The 21,570-nt window shown below is 36.8% G+C and overlaps 1 protein-coding gene across 2 annotated transcripts in view; it reads right to left on the reverse strand.

Annotated features, from left to right (window-relative positions):
- Positions 1-21,570, reverse strand: part of LOC150103869 (ATP-binding cassette sub-family A member 2-like) — a 975,482-nt gene that overhangs the window by 527,803 nt on the left and 426,109 nt on the right. For both annotated transcript variants that reach the window (XM_090397162.1, XM_090397161.1), the window contains exon 23: positions 1,383-1,463. In XM_090397162.1, coding sequence (XP_090253288.1) covers positions 1,383-1,463 — 81 coding nt within the window. The remainder of the gene's footprint in view (positions 1-1,382; positions 1,464-21,570) is intronic.

Below are 21,570 nucleotides of genomic sequence, written 5' to 3' on the forward strand. Positions count from 1 at the left end.
TAATAATATTAATAGTATAGCCACTTCAATAATGCCACATATGAAAACTAAAAGAAAGTATATTTCTTTTCAAATGCCCAGTAGTTTATTCTTCATACTGTAAGAAAAGCTGGAATAATAATAATATGCAGTGTTTCCATCATTATTGGGAATGATCATTTCAACCAAATTTTATTTACAATATCTTCCATTCTTCCACTTTTCAAAACAAAGCAGGAATGATTATTATCTCACTATTATCATCAACTGAATGTTGAACATAATTATAGGAATAACATTAATAATTGATACTGCTTTAGTTACATGTACTAAAGTACAAAACTTGGATGAGTTTTGTACTTTAATAATGTACTTGGATGAGTTTTAGTATTAAAACTTGGATGAACACAAATGGCACATTAATTACCTCCACTATAGTAAAACAGGCCTATCAGACCACTCTATCCAAATATGCCACAGAATTGACTGGAAAGGCACCAAGTCCCAACACCAAACTAAAACCTGGTTTGAAAGAAAATTCAAAGAAGCTTGTGAAATGCTGAAATGTCATCCAAATCTGAACAAAAATGATGGATTAATTAACAACCAGAACAACCCCAAACAGAAGAAAATATCAATACAAGAGGACTTTAGAAATTGTTTAATGTAGTTCCACTTTTTTTTGCCGAGTTCAGGCTAGGATAAATGATTAACAAACATTTAGATTTATCTTATTTTATATAGTGCCGTGTCATGCAGTTTGTAACCTGTACATATGTATGTTTTCCTGATGATGACCTCAATACAGAGGTCGAAGCATCCAATATTACTTTCTTAGTGTTAAGTATAGTAATTATTCTAACATGTGTGTTGTGTCTCTATAAATTTTTCCCTATGAATGCCAGCCACCGTGTAACCTTAAAAGAAAAAAGTCGATGATAAATGTAGAATACATTATTTTTAGTGGGGGGCGAAGCAACACAATGAGTAAGGGAGGTTGTTAAGATGAAGGGGAGTATTGTAGCTTAGGTATGCTAATGCCAAAAGTATTTCGAAATGAGAGCATGGAGTTTTTAGCATTGGTTAGCTTAACTTAGCCAACAATTATAGATATTAGTGAGACTGAGGATGATAGAGAAATATAATACAAAGGATACAGTATCCTTTGTATTCTATTCTGATGTGGGAAGAATAATATATAATAAAGTACTGCATTTTAAAAAATATCTGGTTCATAGACTCTTCTTGGAATGACAGATGTCAAATTTTTAATGAAATGAAACAACAATCCAATAAAATAACAAAGGAGTCATAGTGGTTGTAACCTCAAAATCCCTTTAGAATCTAAATATTATTTCCATTCAATAATTATTCTGGAAAACCTATAAATATCTTTAACTCACTTAGCCATTTCTTCTTCAATATCTTTTTCAGGAGTCCCTTTCAACCGTGAATAAAACCATAAGTGTTCCTGCACTGTTAGTCTGAAAGTTAACAACAATAAAAAGTATTAAGAGTGTCCCTAACATATATCCAAATTAAATTTGCAAGAAAATAGTTTTTACAGTCCCTATCACTTATAACACACATCAAAAATTAAAAATAAGGTAAAAATTACTATAGACATATATAGCACCTGTATGCTGCACACACACAGTTTCCAAATTCCCAATCTTCAAGAATTGAGAACAAAAACCTGCAGTTCCAGAGAATCCCTAAAAATTTTGCTTTATTGATTTAATATTTGCAATTTTTCTGAAATAAGAATTTTTATGTTTAATCTAGTCATAAAACACTACTGTATAATAAGGAACAATACATTTTAGATTATAGAAAGAAAAAAAAAGGAAAATTTAATTAGTATTAGGTATTCAAAAATAAGTTTGATGAACTGTAAACAACTAACTAAATAAATAAATAAACATATATATATATATAAATATATATATATAATTGTTTTTAAAATTCACCTTGTTTTGCAATCAAAATTAACTTCTAACTCGATTTTTTCACTCTGTTATTACTCTTTTCTTATGGAAGATATTGCTGCAGAAACAGTTTCCTGTAAAAGACATTCTACATCTAAATCATTCTTTTCTTCATCACTACATACAGTTCGTTGTCTTCACTGAGATATTCACTACTATTATTGCCCATGCTATCTTTCAATATTTCGACATAAAACACCTTCATCACAGCAAGATGATGTGCACGTATTTAACATAACTGTTGAAGGGCCATTAATAATTTTGCAATTTTTTCATAGATGCAGCAGAATAATCAGTAATAATTGCAATTCCACCTGTCTCAAAACAAATCTTGAAGGATTCCAGTCTTTTCTTAAACTAAAGAATAGTTTCCATAGTACTAGTACCAACAATACTTTTTAAATGAAGATTTAATCAACCTTCTTTGTAATAAAAACAACAATTCATGTATTTTTGGTTTCCAATATAGGTCTGTCCATCTATTGAAATACTCATATTTTCGTTTTTATATTTTAGGACAATTTTTTTTTTTCAGTGCAACTTGATAAATTTTTTCATATTAGTTATATATTAATGCCAAGTTGTGTGCATATAGAGGGGATTTATCACTCCTGAAGGATAAGTAACTTTTTCCTATTTTAGTTGAAAATATTACATTAACTTATTGTAGCTTTGGTTTTAATCAAGTATCAGATTAAATCAGTTACTTCGTTTGTAAGTATACTGTATTTTTTTGTTTAAATATAATTTAACCAAAATCATATTTAAACATGGTAGAGCAATGGCAGCAAAGACCACATTGTTGGGTGATTTGAAAAGAAGAAACCCAAAGCGAATTCCTGTGGTGACTTCCGACTTATTAGTTTAATGAGCCAAACATTAAAAATATTTTTGAAAGTAATTCAGAATCGCATTTATAGAAAAAGTGAAGAAACTCTAAGTGAAACACAATTCGGCTTTCGGAATGGTTTTGGTACTAGAGAGGCCCTTTTCTGTACCCAAATATTGATACAAAAATGCATAGAAAAACAGAAATCTGTCCTTATGTGTTTCATAGATTTTGAAAAAGCATTCGACAAAGTCAGACACACTAACTTAATAGAAGTCCTTCAACAAATAAGGCTAGACAAACAAGACATAAGACTAATAACAAATCTGTATTGGAATCAGTCAGCTACCATTCAATTAGACAACATTACCACCAGTGATATTAACATCAAAAGAGGAGTGAGACAAGGATGTGTGCTCTCACCACTCCTGTTCAACATATATGCAGAGGTAATTTTTAAAAAAGCATTGGAAGAATGTCCAGAGGGAATCACAATAAATGGAAAGATTGTTAACAACCTACGATATGCAGATGACACCGTGCTAATTGCAGATAATATTATGGATCTCCAAAAACTCATTGACAGAGTATACATAGAAAGCCAAAGAATGGGAATAAATATAAACATCAACAAGACAAAATACATGATCATCAGCAAACATCCAGCCTCATCAATGAAACTGACACTCAATGGGAAAAATATTGATCAAGTGTCAAGATATAAATATCTTGGTTGCTGGCTTAATGAACGGTGGGATCCAGAAATAGATATAAAGACAAGGATTGAAGTTGCACGGCAGTCCTTCATGAAAATGAGAACACTAATCTGCAATAAAGACCTAAACATGGAAGTCAGATGCCGAATGCTGAAATGCTACGTGTGGTATATTCTGCTCTATGGAGTTGAAACATGGACATTGAAGGCGACAACCATCAAGAAAATCGAAGCCTTTGAGATGTGGCTATATAGAAGAATGCTAAAGATATCATGGACAGAAAAAATTACCAATGAAGAGGTCTTAAAATCCATTGGCAAAGCTAAACATCTTGTACAAATAATCAAGAAACGAAAAACATCATATCTTGGCCACATCATGAGAAACAGCAAATACCAACTTCTACAAACTATTTTGGTAGGAAGAATTGATGGCAAAGGAACTAGAGGAAGAAAAAGAATATCATGGTTTGACAACATCAAGAAGTGGACAGGAAAGAGCAGTGCACAACTGCTCAGATTAGCACAAGAGTGCAGTTTGTTCGCCAAGATGGTCGCTGACCTTCGATAGAAGATAGCACAATAAGAAGAAGAAGAGCAATGGAAGCAAAGACTACATTGTTGGGTGATTTGAATTTGTAGGATTTTGTGCAGTGCAGTATATGTGAAATGTATTCAATGAGAAAATTAAAGGGTATGTGGAAGAAAATTATTATTATTATTATTCGGGTCTCCATCAAGTCAAGAGACTGATCGCAGGAGATGCTTCCTAGGAAACACAAAGTCTATCATACCACTCTTTGAACTCGTTGACTGTTCTTGCTCTCATCACTTTATCAGGCAATGCATTCCATGGTTCCACCACCCTCCACGGAAAGAAACCGTTCCTCACCCTTTTGGAAGTTTTTTTCCCACTCGGTTAGACTATTATATATATTTAGTTTACTCCTTTATCCAAGTGTGAGCAAACAAAGTTTGCACCTGAAGAATCTTCAGGACTGGGGCAACTCGTGGCAAAGGTGGACTGAGTTCTCATCACTTTCCTTAGTATCCCATGGGATATTTAGCTTAGGAAGTTTATAATAAGGAAGTTTCCTTAGTATCCCATGGGATACTAAGGTCTTTCAGTGGGTCTGGCTCCCACTGAAAGTGACCTCAATAAAGGTCGAAACCGGTCTGGGCGACCCTTCCCATAATGCATAGCATTTATACATGTCTGCAAGGAGATGTGCTTTACATTATGAGCACTGTCGGTGCCAAGTTATTTTGTGCCCTAGGCAAAGCTTACAAGTGCACCCCTTATTTCATAAACTAAAATGTTTCTAATTGACATTAAACAAAATAAAATTGTCTTTCAGGTTAAATTAATAAGTAAATTAATAGGGCTTTTTTAATTTTCTTTTTTTAATTAATTTGAAAATTCTCTGTTATAATTCATTTACAAAAAAAAAAAAAGTTATAAAATACCGAAATTTAATATTTTAAAATATTAACGTTTTAAAATATTTATCTTAACTGAATTTTAAATAGCGGTAAGTTCAAATCATTTAGGTAAGGAACAAAAAAGAACCAAGAGTTAAATAGTAAAATAGTGTGATGTGTGAGGGATAAGGAAAAAGAATCGATATCTAAATCATTTATCACTATTTAATTTTGATATTTTAGTAAAGTATGAATAAAGCATAGCTTAAAGTTTTGCACCCTAGGCGGTTGCCTAGTCTGCCTAAATGGTAGTGCCAGCCCTGATTATGGGATACTAAGGAAAGTGATGAGAACTCAGTCCACCTTTGCCACCAGTTGCCCCAATCCTGAAGATATTTCAGGTGTAAACTTTGTTTGCTTAAACTTGGATAAAGAATTAAACTAAATATATAATTTACACTCCTCACCTCTTGCTCACAGTTTCCTTTCATACTTTCCAGGGATGGCCCCTTGTCATCACTCCTTCCAACTGCTACACCAAGTGAAAGAACTCCCCAGTGTCCACCCTGTAAAATTGAAACTGAATGGGGGGGGGGGTGTGAATTAAATGTTTCAAAAGTGAATGCCTCATAAGTGACAAGAATGTAGCAAATGCCAATAGAGTGAACAGTACCGATGGTGAGATGGAAAATGATGCTATCAATGCTGAATGTGTGACCATGAAAATAGAGAATGAAACGGACATTAATAAAGAAATAGCACATTTGAATATTATCCATCACAAGACAAAGCACAAACTGAAAAATTGAAGAAGTGGCAAGAGATTAGGGGTTGTAAAGAGAAGGAAGCAGGCAGTCTGAACTAATAATAAAGACTGAGCTAATAAACAAGAATATCAAGTTAAGGAGAAAATTATATACGGAGACTCGATGAGGGGAGTACTCAATGAAAGTGTGACAATATTGTGTTTTCCTGGTGCAAAAATTCACGATATTAGTCATACCATTAAGGTGCAGAAAAGTAAGTCGAAGAAAATGATGACCTTGGTTGCCACAAATAATTTGAGGGGCAAGAAGTATTCTATGAGCCTGCAAAGGAATTATTGGACGAGGCAAAACATGAAGAGTGAGAAGGTGAAGATTGTAAGTCTCCTACCATGTTATGATACAGGCGAACAAAGGAGGAGGGTGTTGCTAGCTAATGAATCTATACATCGTTCTGCAGAAAGAATGATGAAAGATTTGAGGATCTGTGGTCTGTGATCTTTGATAGAAAGAAGGATTTGTACAGTGCTGATGGACCGCATCTTAAGGATTTTGGTATTAGATGTTTTTTCTTCACCAAGCATGCAGAAGCAAATTCAGGAAAACTAATGCAATCGGGATGGAAGGAGGTGAGTTTCAGTGAAGGCATCCATGAGGTGAGTGAGTGTGAGAATAACCAAGTATGGAATCTAGTGTCTCAAGCAAAAATATTGAATACAGTAGTCAATTCAGAAAGTAAAGCTGGGTGGGGGTATAAAGGGATGCTGCAGTTTCTATATACTAATGATAGAAGTACGAAAAACAAGAGGGAGGAGTTTTTCGCATTGGTTAGTGCAATCTCACCAAAGTCTGCGCGGTTAGCCTAGTGGCTATGTGCTTCACTACCATATGCCTGGGGAAGGAGTGTCCTGGGTTCGATTCCTGTCACTGACGTGAGGAGCTTTAGGATCTTCCTCAGTCATAGCCAAGTTAGCCGGTCTTGGGTGTGGACAGCAGGGTTTTTCTCCCCAGTTTATCTGGGATTTTTTCATCCCGCAACCAGGCTAATCAGCCCCCCGTGACCACACATGAATCTACAGTCACAAATACTTAACCCCCCATGAGAGGGCTCAACTTTCCCCAGTAGGGATGGGGGAGAAAAAGGGAGGAAACTCCATACAAATAAATAAATAAATCTCACCAAACATTATAGGCATTAGTGAGACTTGGCTAACAGCAGATGATGCAGTTACAAGCATAGAATGTGAAGGGTTTAGTATTTTCAGGGAAGACAGAGAAGATAGGATGGAGGAGGGATACTGCTTATGACAGTGGAAGAATTGCAGCCAAAAAGAATAGGAGATAAGTAGGAGGGTGACTGTTCATTTGAATATGTATTATATGTATATATTATCATGTTCTTTACATAATAATACATATGGGACCTTATTATATATTTATCCTTTATCCAAGTGTTAGCAAACAAAGTTTGTGCCTGAAGTACTTTCAGGACTGGGGAAACTCATGGTAAAGGTGGTATTAAGTTCTCATCACTTGCCTTAGTATCTCCCATAATGCAAAGCACATCTCCTTGCAGAAATGTATAATGATATGCATTAAGGGAAGGGCCACTACCCAGACCCAGAGGTGGTGTTACAAAGGTGGAAGTAATGGAGAAGTCATATTTACCTATACGAGTTGCCAAAGGGTGTCACACCCTACTATTAAAATTCTCTGGATTAGAGATAAGTTTATGGAAGTTTTTTTTCACTTGGCTATGCTACTAATTATATATTTGGTTTTATCCTTTATCCAAGTGTTAGCAAACAAAGTTTTCGCCTGAAGTACTTTCAGGACTGGGGCAACTTGTGGTAAAAAAACTTCCATAAACTTATCTCTAATCCAGAGAATTTTAATAATAGGGTGTGACACCCTTTGGCAATGCATATAGGTAAATATGACTTCTCTATTACTCCCACCTTAGTATCACCACCTCTGGGTCTGGTTCCCACTGATGAGACCTCAATAAAGGTCGAAACTGGTCTAGGTAGTGGCCCTTCCCTTAATGAATAGCATTATACATGTCTGTAAGGAGATGTGCTTTGCATTATGGGAGATACCATGGCAAGTGTTAAGAACTTATACCACCTTTACCACGAGTGCATACTACATGCACTCAGTGCTTCAACAGGCAAACTATTCTACTCACTCAATGCTCTATTATGGAAAAGTCTACTATGAAAAAAAATTTTCAGAAGTTTATAAATCTCTATCATATCACCCCCTTTCTTCTATTTACTAGTGTCTGAAGTCCACATTCTCTCAATCTGTTATCATAATTTACAATTCCATAATCCTGATATCATCTGTGTTACTCTTTTGTGCACCCCTTTTCACAGATTCTTTATCCCCTGCAAAACCAGATAAATCCATGCAGAATGGTCTGGGTGGGATTTTATCATGGCATTGTAAAGAGGCTGAATAAGTTAATTATCCTTAAATATTAAATTTGTTTCAACATTGCAATTATTCTTGGAGTTGCAGTTGAAACATTTTACAATGCAACCTTTGAACTTCAATTTCCCATCCACTATAACCTCCAAGATAATGTGGTGACTGATGTGACAGAGAATGATACGAGAAAAGAGGTAGATGAAGTCATGAACTTAAGGTGATTAGGATAAGATATAAGCCTATTTATTACAGGGAAGTACAAAAGAAACTGCACCTCTAGCCAAGGTTTAGTTTAAGCTTAACTCTGGTAAGAGTTTCCAGTGGATTGGAAATAGGGCAAAACAGTTCTATTACACAAAGGTGGCCCAAAGACTGAGGTTTCTCAGTTTAATTTCTAATTAACATCTCATGATGAGTGGTGGTTAAGGACAAACAGGAGAGAATAGATAGAATTATAATACTGTATGAAGGACAGCATGACTATATGAAGGGAGGTCTTAGTCTTATCTTAGTAACTTAGTTTCTACAATAAAGTGAGATGAACTGGATATAGCAAATGGCTACACCATGCTTATTTTTTTTTTATTTCGTATCCAAACACAAGTGGAACAGTAGTAAGTAATTGGACAACATTATTTACAACAAATTAGGATACATTACAAATGAGAACAGCTTAAGTTTAGTAAGTAAATTAAACAGGGAATAATAAGTAAAATATGAAGGAAAAAGAAATTATACATAAGTTATATACAATAAATATGGTCAGATGTTTCTCCAGAATCTTGCACAATCAACTGCTCTTTCTGTGCAGGATATAAGATCCCCTTTTGTGCAAGGTGATTGAAGAAGGGGGCAAGAAAGAAGGTGTTCCATGGACTGGGTTGTCCCACACTCACAATTATCTGGTCCAATGAGGTAGTCCCATTTAATGAAATTTTGTTTGCAGCATCCTCTCATTCGTAGTCTGCTGAGGCTTTTCCAAGTATTCTAGTTCAAATGGGCATGTGGAAGATGTTCAGTTGTTGGAATACCAGTATTATTCTCAGGATATAGTGCAAGCCATTGTTGAAGTCTTGTCTCTGGAGGGTTTTTAGGTGGTTCAATGGTTGCTAGGAAGCTATGTCAGGATCTTAGTCTTCGGAGCACTATAGTCTGGCCAAATAGTGGGTGGCACTCATCATTCATCAGCTGAAAATGCAGATCTTCATATTGAAGGGAGTGCAATACCAGCCAAAGTATACAGGTCTCCTTAGTGGTGTTGGTTGCCAAGCATCTGTAATTAAGCAGCAGCTTTTGTTCAATGCTTGGTCAAGTTTTTCAGCATGGCAGGATCTGGACCATACAGGGCAGGCATATTCAGCAGAGTGGGCCTTAGCAAAGAGCCAAGGCAGAAACTCTTGCTAGGGTGTGCACCCAATTTGGAAGAGGTGAGCTTTCTTAGTATATTGTTTCTTGTATTCACTTTTGCCTTTGTTTTTTCTGTGTTTTATATGAAAGAGTGAGATTGAAAGTCACACTGAGATAGACTGGGTTCCAGGAATGTTCTATATTAGAACCTTTCCAAGAAATCTGTAGCTTCCTGTTGGCTTCCTTATTGTTAAGCTGGAAAAGGGCCGGTCTGGGTTTTCAAGGGGTTTGGCTATAACTGATTATTGCTATAATATGTGGTTAGACTATTTAAGGCAAATGATAGAATAGTTTCAATGGACTTAAAGAGGGGTGTGCAGCAGCTAGGTTCTTGTCCCCGCACCCTGTGAGTATCCATTAGGGAAAGCTAAAGCTGCTACCTACCAAGTGATCAAACCATGTTAATGAAAGCATTTGACAGGATACCATATAAAAATCCTATTATGTAAATTAGAGCAAAAGGACATGGACATGAAGTTGGTGACACGGGATGACAAGGTTGATGGTGGACATACATCAAAAAATAGTATATAATAATAATCCCTGTTACTTGTGGGCCTTTAAGCCATACACAAATCCTCCACAATTGCTTTTCATAATATAATTTAGAATAAAGTGATCTTATATTCCGGTAATTGCACCACATTTTTTTTTTTAATAAGCTATATAAAACACAATTGAATTAATAAAAGACCCCACAAGTTTCGTAAGTAATTTGACTTTACATGTTCATGGGTAAAAGGTAACTGAAAATTAAAACAACAAAAAAGAGATTAACAGTTCATACTATACATTCTCGTAGCCAGGCTTATTGATTAAGCATTATTAAAACACTTAAGGAATTGAACAACGTAGTTAAGAATATAAATTAAATTATACTTTAATAAATATTTCCGATATTTCGGCAACATCACGTTGCCATCTTTTAAAGGAACTTACAAAAAAGGCATTGTGCACATCGGCACTAACAAGCCACAGTAACTGGGAATGAAGAGATGAAGCTATTGTTCTCCTAAAAGTCCTGATGGTGCCCTCTAATGGGCTAGTAGGTGTTCTTGGCCATTGGGCTGAAAGTCAGCAGACCTTCAGCCCAACTTTGGGCAGTCGCATACAACCAAATTTGTTGAGGCTTGGAGAATTTCTTAGGGGTGAGGCTGATTCCATAAATAGTCTTTCGTTTTTGTATTTGCTACGGCGTATTACTGTAGCTTTCTTCCATCATATTCTGTGGCGTGTATCCAGAGCATGGTCTGCAAAGACCAGAATGGCTGTGACTTGTGAAAACGGATGTAGTCCCTTGTGTTCAGAAATTCTGATATTCGCTGTCCTACCTGTTTGGCAAAAGTAAGACAGTTTACAACTGCAAGGGACCTACACCACTAGTGGAAGTGGTTGGTCTTGAGTGGAGCAGATAAGGGATGCCAATTTTCTGTAAGGTCTGTAACAGGAGGTCAGGTCATGTTTTTTTAAGATTTTGGTAATCTTTTCCGAGGTGCCTCGGATGTAGGGAATGGTGATGGATTTAGAGTAATCCTTGTTGTGGAGGGGGGGGGGGGATCTGTGGTTTGTAGGTTCTAATATTTTTTGGATTTTTTTTTTTGGGGGGGGGGTAGCCATTGGCTGAGAAAGTGTTGAGGATGTGATTTAGTTCAGTGTTTAGGGCCAAGTCGTTTGAACAGATTAGTTAAGCCCTGTTGTATAGCGTTTTCATATTGTTGTGAGGGGGGGGGGGGATTGTTGGTGAATGTATCTGCCTGTATGGGTGGGTTTTCTGTAAACTGAGAAAACCAAGGTTCCATTAGGCTGGCGGGTGACTAGTGTGTCTAGGAAAGGGAGACTGTTGTTTTCCTCTTTTTCCATGTGAACTTAATTCTGGGGTGTTGGTTGTTTAAGTGTGTTAAGAAGGAGAGAAGTGTTTCAGAGCCATGTGGCCAAATAGCAAACACATCATCAACGTAGTGAAGCCATATGGTTAGTTTTTGTGGGGCAGAGGCTAAGGCTTTTTCTTCAAAGGTCTCCATAAAGAAGTTGACCAGGGGCAGGGAGAGTGGTGAACCCATGGCTGTCCCCTCTATTTGTTTGTAGAATTTTCCCTGCCAAACGAAATAGCCTGAGTTCATTGTGAACTGAAATAAGGCTGAGATATTGGGAGAAAATTTAGTTTGGATTAGCTCTAAAGTTTCCTTGAATGGGACATTTGTGAATAAAGAGGAGACGTCAAAGCTGACCATCATGTCAGTACATTGGAGTGTAAGGTTTTCTATGCTGGCTTTGAAATGGGCTGAGTTATTTATGTGTGATGGTGTGTTGCCAGTATAGTGTGTGAGCTATTTGGCCAAATGTTTAGCTAATTTGTATTTGGGGAATCAATGATATTCACAATGGGACGTAATGGCACATTTTCTTTATGTATCTTTGGGAGTCCATAAATCACATCCTCAACACTTTCTCAGCCAATGGCTACCCACCCAAAAAAATCCAAAAAATATTATAACCTACAAACCACAGATCCCCTCCACAACAAGGATTATTCTAAATACATCACCATTCCCTACATCCGAGGCACCTCGGAAAAGATTATCAAAATCTTAAAAAAACATGATCTGACCTCCTGTTACAGACCTTACAGAAAATTGGCATCCCTTATCCGTTCCACTAAAGACCAACCACTTCCCCTAGACCTACCCGGTGTATACCAGGTCCCTTGCAGCTGTAAACTGTCTTACTTTGGCCAAACAGGCAGGACAGCGTATATCAGAATTTTTGAACACAAGGACTACATCCGTTTTCACAAGTACAGCCATTCTGGTCTTGCAGACCATGCTCTGGATACACGCCACAGAACATGGTGGAAGAAAGGTACAGTAATACGCCGTAGCAAATACAAATTCGAAAGACTATTTATGGAATCAGCCTCAGCCCTAAGAAATTCTCCAAATCTCAACAAATTTGGTTGTATGCGATTGCCCCAAATTTGGGAGGCTTACATCAGCAAACCTTCAGCCCAACAGCCAAGAAAGCCTACTTAGCCTGCTAGAGGGCACAATCAGGACTTTTAGGAGAACAATAGCTTCATCATTTCATTCCCAGTTACTGTGTTGTAGTGCCTACGTGCACGTGCCTTTTTTGTAAGTTCCTTTAGAAGATGGCAACGTGACGTTGCCAAAATATCGGAAATATTTATTGAAGTATAATCTAATTTATATTCTTAACTACGTTGTTCAATTCCTTAAGTGTTTTAATAATTCATACTATACAGTTGTATTGTATAGTATGAACTGTTATGAACTGATGAAGAAAAGAAAAGAAGGATATGAAAAGAGATTTGAATGACACCAATAAAATAGAATGTACGGAAATTTGTAAAACTATATGTAAAACGATGAAACATGAACTTAGATCATATAATACTAGGAAAATTAAAGAAACAATAGAAAACAATAGTAATATGCAGGTCCTAAGACGAACATTATCAACTGGAACAAAGGAAATAGCTGTGGTAAAAGGAAAAAATGGTGGTGAACTGATAAAATATAGAGATGCAATAATCAAAAGAATTCAGGAATTTTATACTGAACTCTATGAAGACAAAGACCGGGACATCCAAGAATCTTCTATGGATTACTCAAGTGAGGAAGAACATGATGCCCCTGAGATCTTACAAGGTGAAGCGGAAATGGCACTGCGGGAAATGAAGAATGGAAAGGCCCCAGGAGAAGGTGGAATTATGGTCAACTTCTTAAAACTGGGGAGGAAGCCCTGTCATCAAACAGTTGAGTAAAATCTTCAATAAATGCCTAAAACACAGAAAAATTCCAAAAAATTGGAACAATTCACTTCTAATATTAATTTTTTAAAAGGGCAATAAGGAAGAAATTAAAAACTACAGACCTATAAGCGTACTCCCCACCATATATAAAGTTTTCACAAAAATTATAAATAATAGAATAAAATCTAACTAGAGGGAATGCAATCCTGTGAATAAGCTGGATTTAGGAAGAATTACAATACTTTGGACCATATTCACACATTAAGACAGCTCATTGAAAAATCAATTGAATACAATAAACCCTTATGTTTGGCCTATATTGACTATGAAAAAGCATTTGATTCAGTTAAAACATCTGCAACACTAAAAGCACTTGAAACCCAGGGAGCTGAGAAACCATATATTGAAACACTAAAACATATTTACAATAATGCAACTTCTGTAATTAAATTATATAAAAACAGTGAAAAGTTCCCAATACAAAAAGGCATCCGGCAAGGCGACAACGTATCTCCCAAATTATTTACAGCTGCACTAGAGGAAGTCTTTAGAAGCCTTGATTGGGAAACAAAAGGAATAAACATAAATGGAGAAAGGCTGCATCATCTGAAATTTGCAGATGAAATTTCAGATATTGTCCTGATAGCAGATAATCTTGAAGATCTGAAAGAAAGGCTAAATCAGCTAAACGAAACCTCCAGAGAAATTGGATTAAAAATAAATAGAGAAAAAACAAAAATAATGATGAATAAATACATAAACCATAGAACTATCAAAGTTGAAAACCATGAAATAGAACAAGTTACTTCATATGTATATTTGGGCTTCATTCAATCCCTCCAAAAGAAAGAGATTGAATGAAGAATTCACCTTGGATGGATAAATTATGGGAAAATAAGAGATTTTCCCATAATTTATCCCTATGAGTCTAAAAAAAGGAAAGCTTTCGATCAGTGCATACTTCCTGTCCTAACATATGGAGGAGAAACATGGACTTTACCAGAAGCACTAAACAAAAAACTGAGAACAATATAACATTGCATGGAAAGAAGTATGCTAAAAATAACATTAAAAGATAGGAAGACAAATATCTGGATAAGATCTCAAACAGGTGTCATGAATATTGTAAAATACATTAAACAGGCTAAGTAGAGATGGGCTGGCCATATTACCAGATGCAGTGACGGGAGATGGACTAGAAAAACAACAGAGTGGAGACCAATGGATGGAGCAAGACAAAAAGGAAGACCGAGAAGAAAGTGGAGAGATGAACTGGAACAAATTGCAAGAGTGAGATGGATGGGAGAAGCAGAAAACCGAGTAATCTGGAAAATCATGGGGGAGACCTTTGTCCAGCAGTGGACAGAACCAGAAGGTTGAAGAAGAAGAAGACTATACAGTTGTAGCCGTCTGACTATTCATAAAATTAAAAATTAGAATGCAGATTCAAAGCACTGCTGGGTTTAAACAATGCTGAATGATGCCACGTTCTGTTGTTCACGTTCATAATGTCCGAGGTCTGACTGAGGTATAGTTTTTATTAAATCTGACCAAACTTAGTGGAGAATTAATCCTTGATTTTTATTGCATTGTGTTGGTATTTTAAGCATGTTTGCAGCTTCTTGAAATTTCCTTATGTAACAGTTTTTTTCTATGTACGACATGTTTGTATTCTGCCATAGTACATTGTGGCCGGTGGAAGTGGTATGGAAAGCTAGACCTGATTTTTGTTCTCTTCTGTTTTGTACATCCTTTTTGTGTTCGTTCATGCGAATTTCCCCAGATCTTCCTGTCAGTCCTACATAGCAGATGCAGCAAGAACAATAAATTTTGCAAACACATGGTTCTTTTAAAGGATGATGAGGAGGTTTCAGGGGGTATAAATCTCAAAATTTTTTCCAGCAGCAGAAATGCTACTTTCATGTTATATTTGTTAAGTAATTTAGCCATCTTGTCTGTAACATTTTTGATATATGGAAGCATGATAGCGTTTTTGAAATCTTGTTTCTGAGAGATGCTTGTAGGAGGTATGTGGAGGATTTTTTTGATAGTCTTGGTTTCATAACCATTCTTTTGAAAGATCTGTGTTAGATATTCTAATTCTTCATTTCTCTGTTTTTCTATGCTGGAAATGTTATACGTTCTGTCCCTTAGGGATTTTATTATACCTATTTTTTGCGAAGGGTGGCGGTGGTGTGAGGCCGCATTAAGAAATCTTCCTGTGTTGGTGGGTTTTCTATATATTGAGAAAGAAAGTTTATTATCCTTTTCATTGACTTCTAATAGAATGTCTAGAAAAGTCAGTTTTCTAATGTTTTCTAGAGCAGATGTAATACCATGTGAACTTCTAAACCACAGAAACCTCCACTTACAAAGTGGTCTTGTGCCTGAACACAAGGGAAGGAGCAAGGACAAGGGGCCATCTCTGGAAGTAGCAAAAGAAGGTGGTCAGTAACAGGATAAGAAGTAAGTTTTTTGCATGGAGAATGGCTAGGAGGATGGAATGTATTGCCTGAGAAGGTGGTGAAAGTGCAGACAGTGGATGAGTTTAAGGAGTGGTATGACAAACTTTGTGTTGACTTCCCACAATGAGTCTTGTGACACAATAGAGGTCAGGAAAATAATAATAATAATATATATTTTTGTGTATGTTCTCCTGGCAAGTTTGCCTGGTTGTAGGATGAAAAAACATGAATTTTCAGGAGAAAAATTCTAATCTAGCCCTCACCCTAACCATGTGAGACTGGCTAACTCACCTTCAACTGAAAAACTCTGATAAAGGTTCTTTGTATTTTAGATGTGATTTAAACCCAGGTCTTTCCAACCAAGGGGCTAAATCAAAAGCACTGCCATCGAACTAAGCTAGAGGTTCTGAAGAACATTAGGTACAGATGAATTAAAGAGAAGGTAGATCAGCTGCATGCTGCAGGGATGTGTTCTTGGGCCACTGCTGTTCATTTATACATCAATAATACTGGGAATGATTTTGGGGGAATATCCAGTCATTTGCTAATGGTGATACTAAACTGGGATAGCAACAGTTGATAAAAGTAATGTAAAGATCCTGCAGGATGATCTAAATAAATTAATACAGTGGACAAAAAATAACAGATGCAGCTCAATGTGGTACAATGTAAAGTGTACTTCAGGAAATACTTCATGTTACTGACAAAACTACTGCCTATGTTTTCAGAAAAAAATGTGGTGGCTTTGTTCCATAGATGAAACAGCACTGTAAGAAATTTATTATTATTATTATCCTAAGACCCCAAAGGAGTCAATCATCTAGGAGGTTCCTTTTTTCTAATTCTCTGCAGACATCAAGCTCTCAGGAAATACATTCCAATCATTCACAACTCTCTGGGGAAAAAAACTGGTTCTCACTCTGTTGCTCACAATCTCATTATACAGCTTTCCCACCCCAATCTGCCACCATTTTATGAAAAACTTCTTCAAATATTAATTTACTTCAACACGTTCAAATTCTCTGCAGACATCAAGCTCTCAGGAAATACATTCCAATCATTCACAATTCTCTGGGCAAAAAAACTGGTTCTCACTCTGTTGCTCACAATCTCGTTATACAGCTTCCCCACCCCAATCAACCACCATTCTATGAAAAACTTCTTCAAATATTAATCTTATTAACTTGTACATCTCTATCATATCACTCCTCTTCCTCCTGTTCACTGGACTCTGCAAATTGCAGCATATCCACCTTTCTTCATATTCAACATTCCAGAGATCAGAAACCAGTTTGGTCAATTTCCTCTGGACCTGCTCCAACATCTCTTGATCATTTTGTAAACCAGGTTAACAAATCTGTGCACTGTAGTCCATATGTAGCCTAATCAGAGCCTTATACAATGGAACCATAATCTCCATACTTCCACAAATCAGTGTCCTCTACATCATTGTCAGAATTAGTTGTGTTGTCCTCACAATTTTGGCAGCATGTTCTCTAAATTTCAGATCCTTATCCACCATCATCCCAAGATCTCTTATTCCCTCCACTTCCAACAATATACTCCCAAAATAAATTCTACACCTCATCTTTGTTTTCCAAATTTTAAAACCTTACATTTTGCAACATTGAACTGGCATCCCCACTCCCGTTCCCATTCCCATTCACTCAGTCTATTCAAGTCTTCTTGTAAGGCCATAGCATCTGCTCTACTCTTCATAGTTCATCCCATATACAGCTGTTTGCATTCTGCAAACAGCTGTATATTCCCATCCAAACCTTCCCCAATATCATTAACATACAAGTTAAGCAATAATGGCCCTAAAACACACACCCATGATGCACACCACTAATGACTTTCCTCTTCTGGGATATTGCTCTCCCATATACAACATGATACCTATCAGACAGCCAATCTCCGATCCAACGCACTAGTCTAATATCCAACCCATCTGCTCTAGTTTGACTATCAACTTAATATGTAGCAATCTATCAAAAGCTTTTGCAAAATCAAAGTATACTACTGTACATCCATCTCCTTTGTCAAATGAAGCCATCATCTTATTGTAATAATAAGTAGATTACTAAAATATGACCTCCTTTTAGAAAATCCATGCTGTATATCAAAGATAGTACCATTGTTGTCAACACAATTATGGATCCTGATACTTAGCAGTCTTTACAACACTTTAACTACAACAAGTAACACATACAGATTTTTTTTAAATTTGATTTTTTATGGTGCAAAGACATCAAAGGTCATACTGCACCAGGAGACAGGTCACAGCAGTGCATATGGTAAGTGGTTAGTAGGACAATCACAAACATTCATGCACTTAGTGGTAATCAAACCAGCAACCTCTTGGCTGGGTAGTGGATATGCTAACACTCGGCCAATCAAGTCAGCACACAGACACACACACATAGATTGGCCTATAAATTAATGCTTAAATTCTGTCACCCCTTTATGAAGTAGTACAATCTTGCCTTCCTTCCAATTCTTTGGAACTTCACCAATGTAAGAATCATATTAAACAAATATGTCAAGGCAGATGACAACTCCCTGGCACATTCTTTCAAAATAAATAATGATATATCATCAAATCTCACAGTCTTATTAATATCAAGTTTGCTTAATGTCCCATATACCTCTTCCTGTCAGTCAGTCTTTCCTCCTCATCCAATGCTCTCCATTATGTCACATTCAAAAGGATGAAAGATCTTTAGAACTGTTCATTAAATATCTCAACTATATCCTCCACAGCAGTTGTCCTTATACCATTGTTAGAAGTTTTTCCACTTGGTTATACTATAACTTAAAGATACCAAGAAATAATGTACTTGGTTTAATCCTTTATCTAAGTGTAAGCAAACTAAATTTGCACCTGAAGTATTTTCAGGACTGGGGCAACTCGTATATAGAAGCTAATGACTTCACATCACTTGCCGTATAACATAATGCAAAGCACATATCCTTGTGCATGTATAATGCATTATGGGAAGGGTCACTACCCAGACTGGTTTTGACCTTTATTGAGGTCTCATCAGTGGGAGCCAGACCTAGAAGTGATAAGAAGGTTGAAGTAATGCAGTTCTGCATTACTTCAACATATGCATTTTACATATGCTCTCTATATTGCTCTTTAAACTGCATCAACCACTTATGACCTATTCAGATATCTCTAAAGCTCAATTTTCTGCAGTCAAAATACTCCAATAGTGAGGCCGTCATTCTTGGGGATTTCAACGTCCACAACTCATATTGGCTACCCTTCTCCAGTTTCACCGATCAGCAATGACCTATGTCAAATCATCAATCTTCCTACCAGAATATCTGATTACCCTCTTCAATTTGCCAACACACTTAACCTCTTCCTAATAAGTTCCCCCTTCCAGGTATACTGTGGGTGTCAGATCTCCTCTCGATATACTCGACAACAACCTCATACAAGTCTTTTTTGCCACAGAACAACCTTTCACCCACTTTGGCACTATATAAGTGCCAACTGGGAGAGGACTGCTGTAACTTCTATTCCTCCTTCCCATGGTCCAATAATTCCTTCAGTTCTTCCACTGAAAATTCTCAGCCACTATCCAAGCCTGGATTCTCAAAAAGTTGTGCCAATTCTGTAAAAGAAAAAACCTCTTCTTATCATGAATGGCTCAAGACCAAAACTCCAGCTGTCCACTTGCCCTATACTGCAGCTAGCAACAGTTATTAAAAATCATAACCATGGCAGTCGCTCCTTCTGGTCCTTTGCCAAGGCCATTTGGTGCTACTTCTGGCCACTCAAGTTTCCACCACTCTCATGTGTAGATGGTACTGCAGTTACCTCACCTAAAGAGAAGGCCAACTGAGTGGCATCAATCTTCTCTTCCAATTCCTGCATTGATGACTAGGGCAAAGTTCACTTCACCCCACCAAGAATGGCTCCCTTCGTGTCTTCCATAATCTTCCAACAAAAAGAAATCTGAAGAATCCTTAATGTGCTGAACACAAACAAGTCATCTGATCCTGACGATATCCCATCTATTGGGTTAAAACACTGTGTCCCAGAACTAACACCTATCTTGTATAGCCTCTTCAATCTATCATATTCAACTGGCATCTACCATACAACATGAAAACAGATCAACACCCAGCCCATCCAAAAGAAAGGTGATAAAAGTCAAACAACCATCCAATTGGTCTCACTTCTGTTCTGTCTAAAGTATGGAGAAAGTCATTGAAAACCAATTCTTGAACAACCCAGAGACATACCAACTAATCAGTAACCAGCAGTATATGGATTCTGCCACTCATGATCCACAGCTGATCTTCTTGCTTTCACCACCCACCTCTGGATTCAAGCCATGGAAAAATTTGAAGAAACTAATGTGGTTTTTGATCAAGGCATTTGATCACGTTTGGCATAGGACTTACTTAACAAACTGCCATCCTATAGTCTTCCTTCCTCACTTTGAAACTGGAATGACAACTTGCTCACTACCTTTCATGGTGGATGGTTCTCCTTTATTCTCTCCATTCCTCCTTTTCATTCAACAAACCTTGCAGTGCTCAAGTATTAGAATCCTCAAGATCTACCATGACAAGTGACATGAACTCAGATCTCCTAACCACATCCCAGTGAGGCACGGATAACCTTATAAACTTCAATGCACCAAAACTGTCATGTGATCTTGCACAAGAAGGAGCTTGCATCTTTCCCCTTTACCTTTAGTAATACTGAGATATCCAAACACAACCAGATTTTTTTTCTTAGATTGACTTGCACCTCTAATCTTTCCTAGCAAAACCACATTTCAAGAGTAGCTTCTGCAGCTGTCAAAAAACACGGTGTACTTTATCTTGCAAGACACAACTTCACAACTGCTAACTCTATGCAAATCCCAAATATACCCAGCAATGGAATATTGTTCCCATATTTTGGATGGTGCACCAAAATCCTTCCTCGATTCTATCCAAAAGACTGCAATTCGGCTAATTAAGTATCCATTTCTCACATAACCACTTCAATACCCCCCCCTCTCTCTCTCTCTCTCTCTCTCTCAGACATTCAGTTTCTGCCTTGTGCCTCTTCTACAGATACTTTCATGGACAAAGCTCTGCTCCCTATGATTTTTTTTTGGCTTCATTAGTTATGACTGCTTACGCTGAACTTTTTCTACCCTTGCAAACTGAGTCACTCTCCTTGCCTGTTCTTTGTATTTCTCACTCATGGGTTTGATTATTACCACTTTTCTTATGTTGCCTCCATAATGCCTTTTTTCTCTGTATTACATGCTTAATCTCTTCATTTATCCATTTCACACCTAACTTATATAACCTTCTGATCTTTGGAATACATTTAAACACTGTTTCTTCTTGATAGTTCTTGAATATCACCCAAGTAGTATTAATCTCCTTTTCCTCCAACTCATCATTCCATACGGTTTCCTGAGCTTCTCATAAACACCAGTCTCGTAGTTCCACATATACCCTTTCCTCACAGAAGTACTAACACGACTGGCAAACCACCCAGGTAATCACTTTGTTCACTCTTCCACCTCCTATTATTATACAGGAGGTGGGAGATTTGACACCTCCTGTATAATAACATCCTCTGATGAGATAATCAAATCCAAGACCCTTAATCCTTGTGCATTGTCTGTTATATAATGCCTGAGGTAGTTATCCCTCAAAAACTCTTTTTTTTTTTTTTACTTCCAGTTGCTATCTCTTCATTGTAATCTATATTGATGTATTTAAAATCACCCTTTTCCTATTTACTTATACATTTCCTGGTCACTACCCTCCACA

This window comes from Typopeltis vanoorti, chromosome 8, assembly GCF_054136105.1.
Source record: "Typopeltis vanoorti isolate ZY-2024b chromosome 8, IOZ_Tvanoo_1.0, whole genome shotgun sequence".
NCBI classification, from domain to species: Eukaryota; Metazoa; Arthropoda; class Arachnida; order Uropygi; family Thelyphonidae; genus Typopeltis; species Typopeltis vanoorti.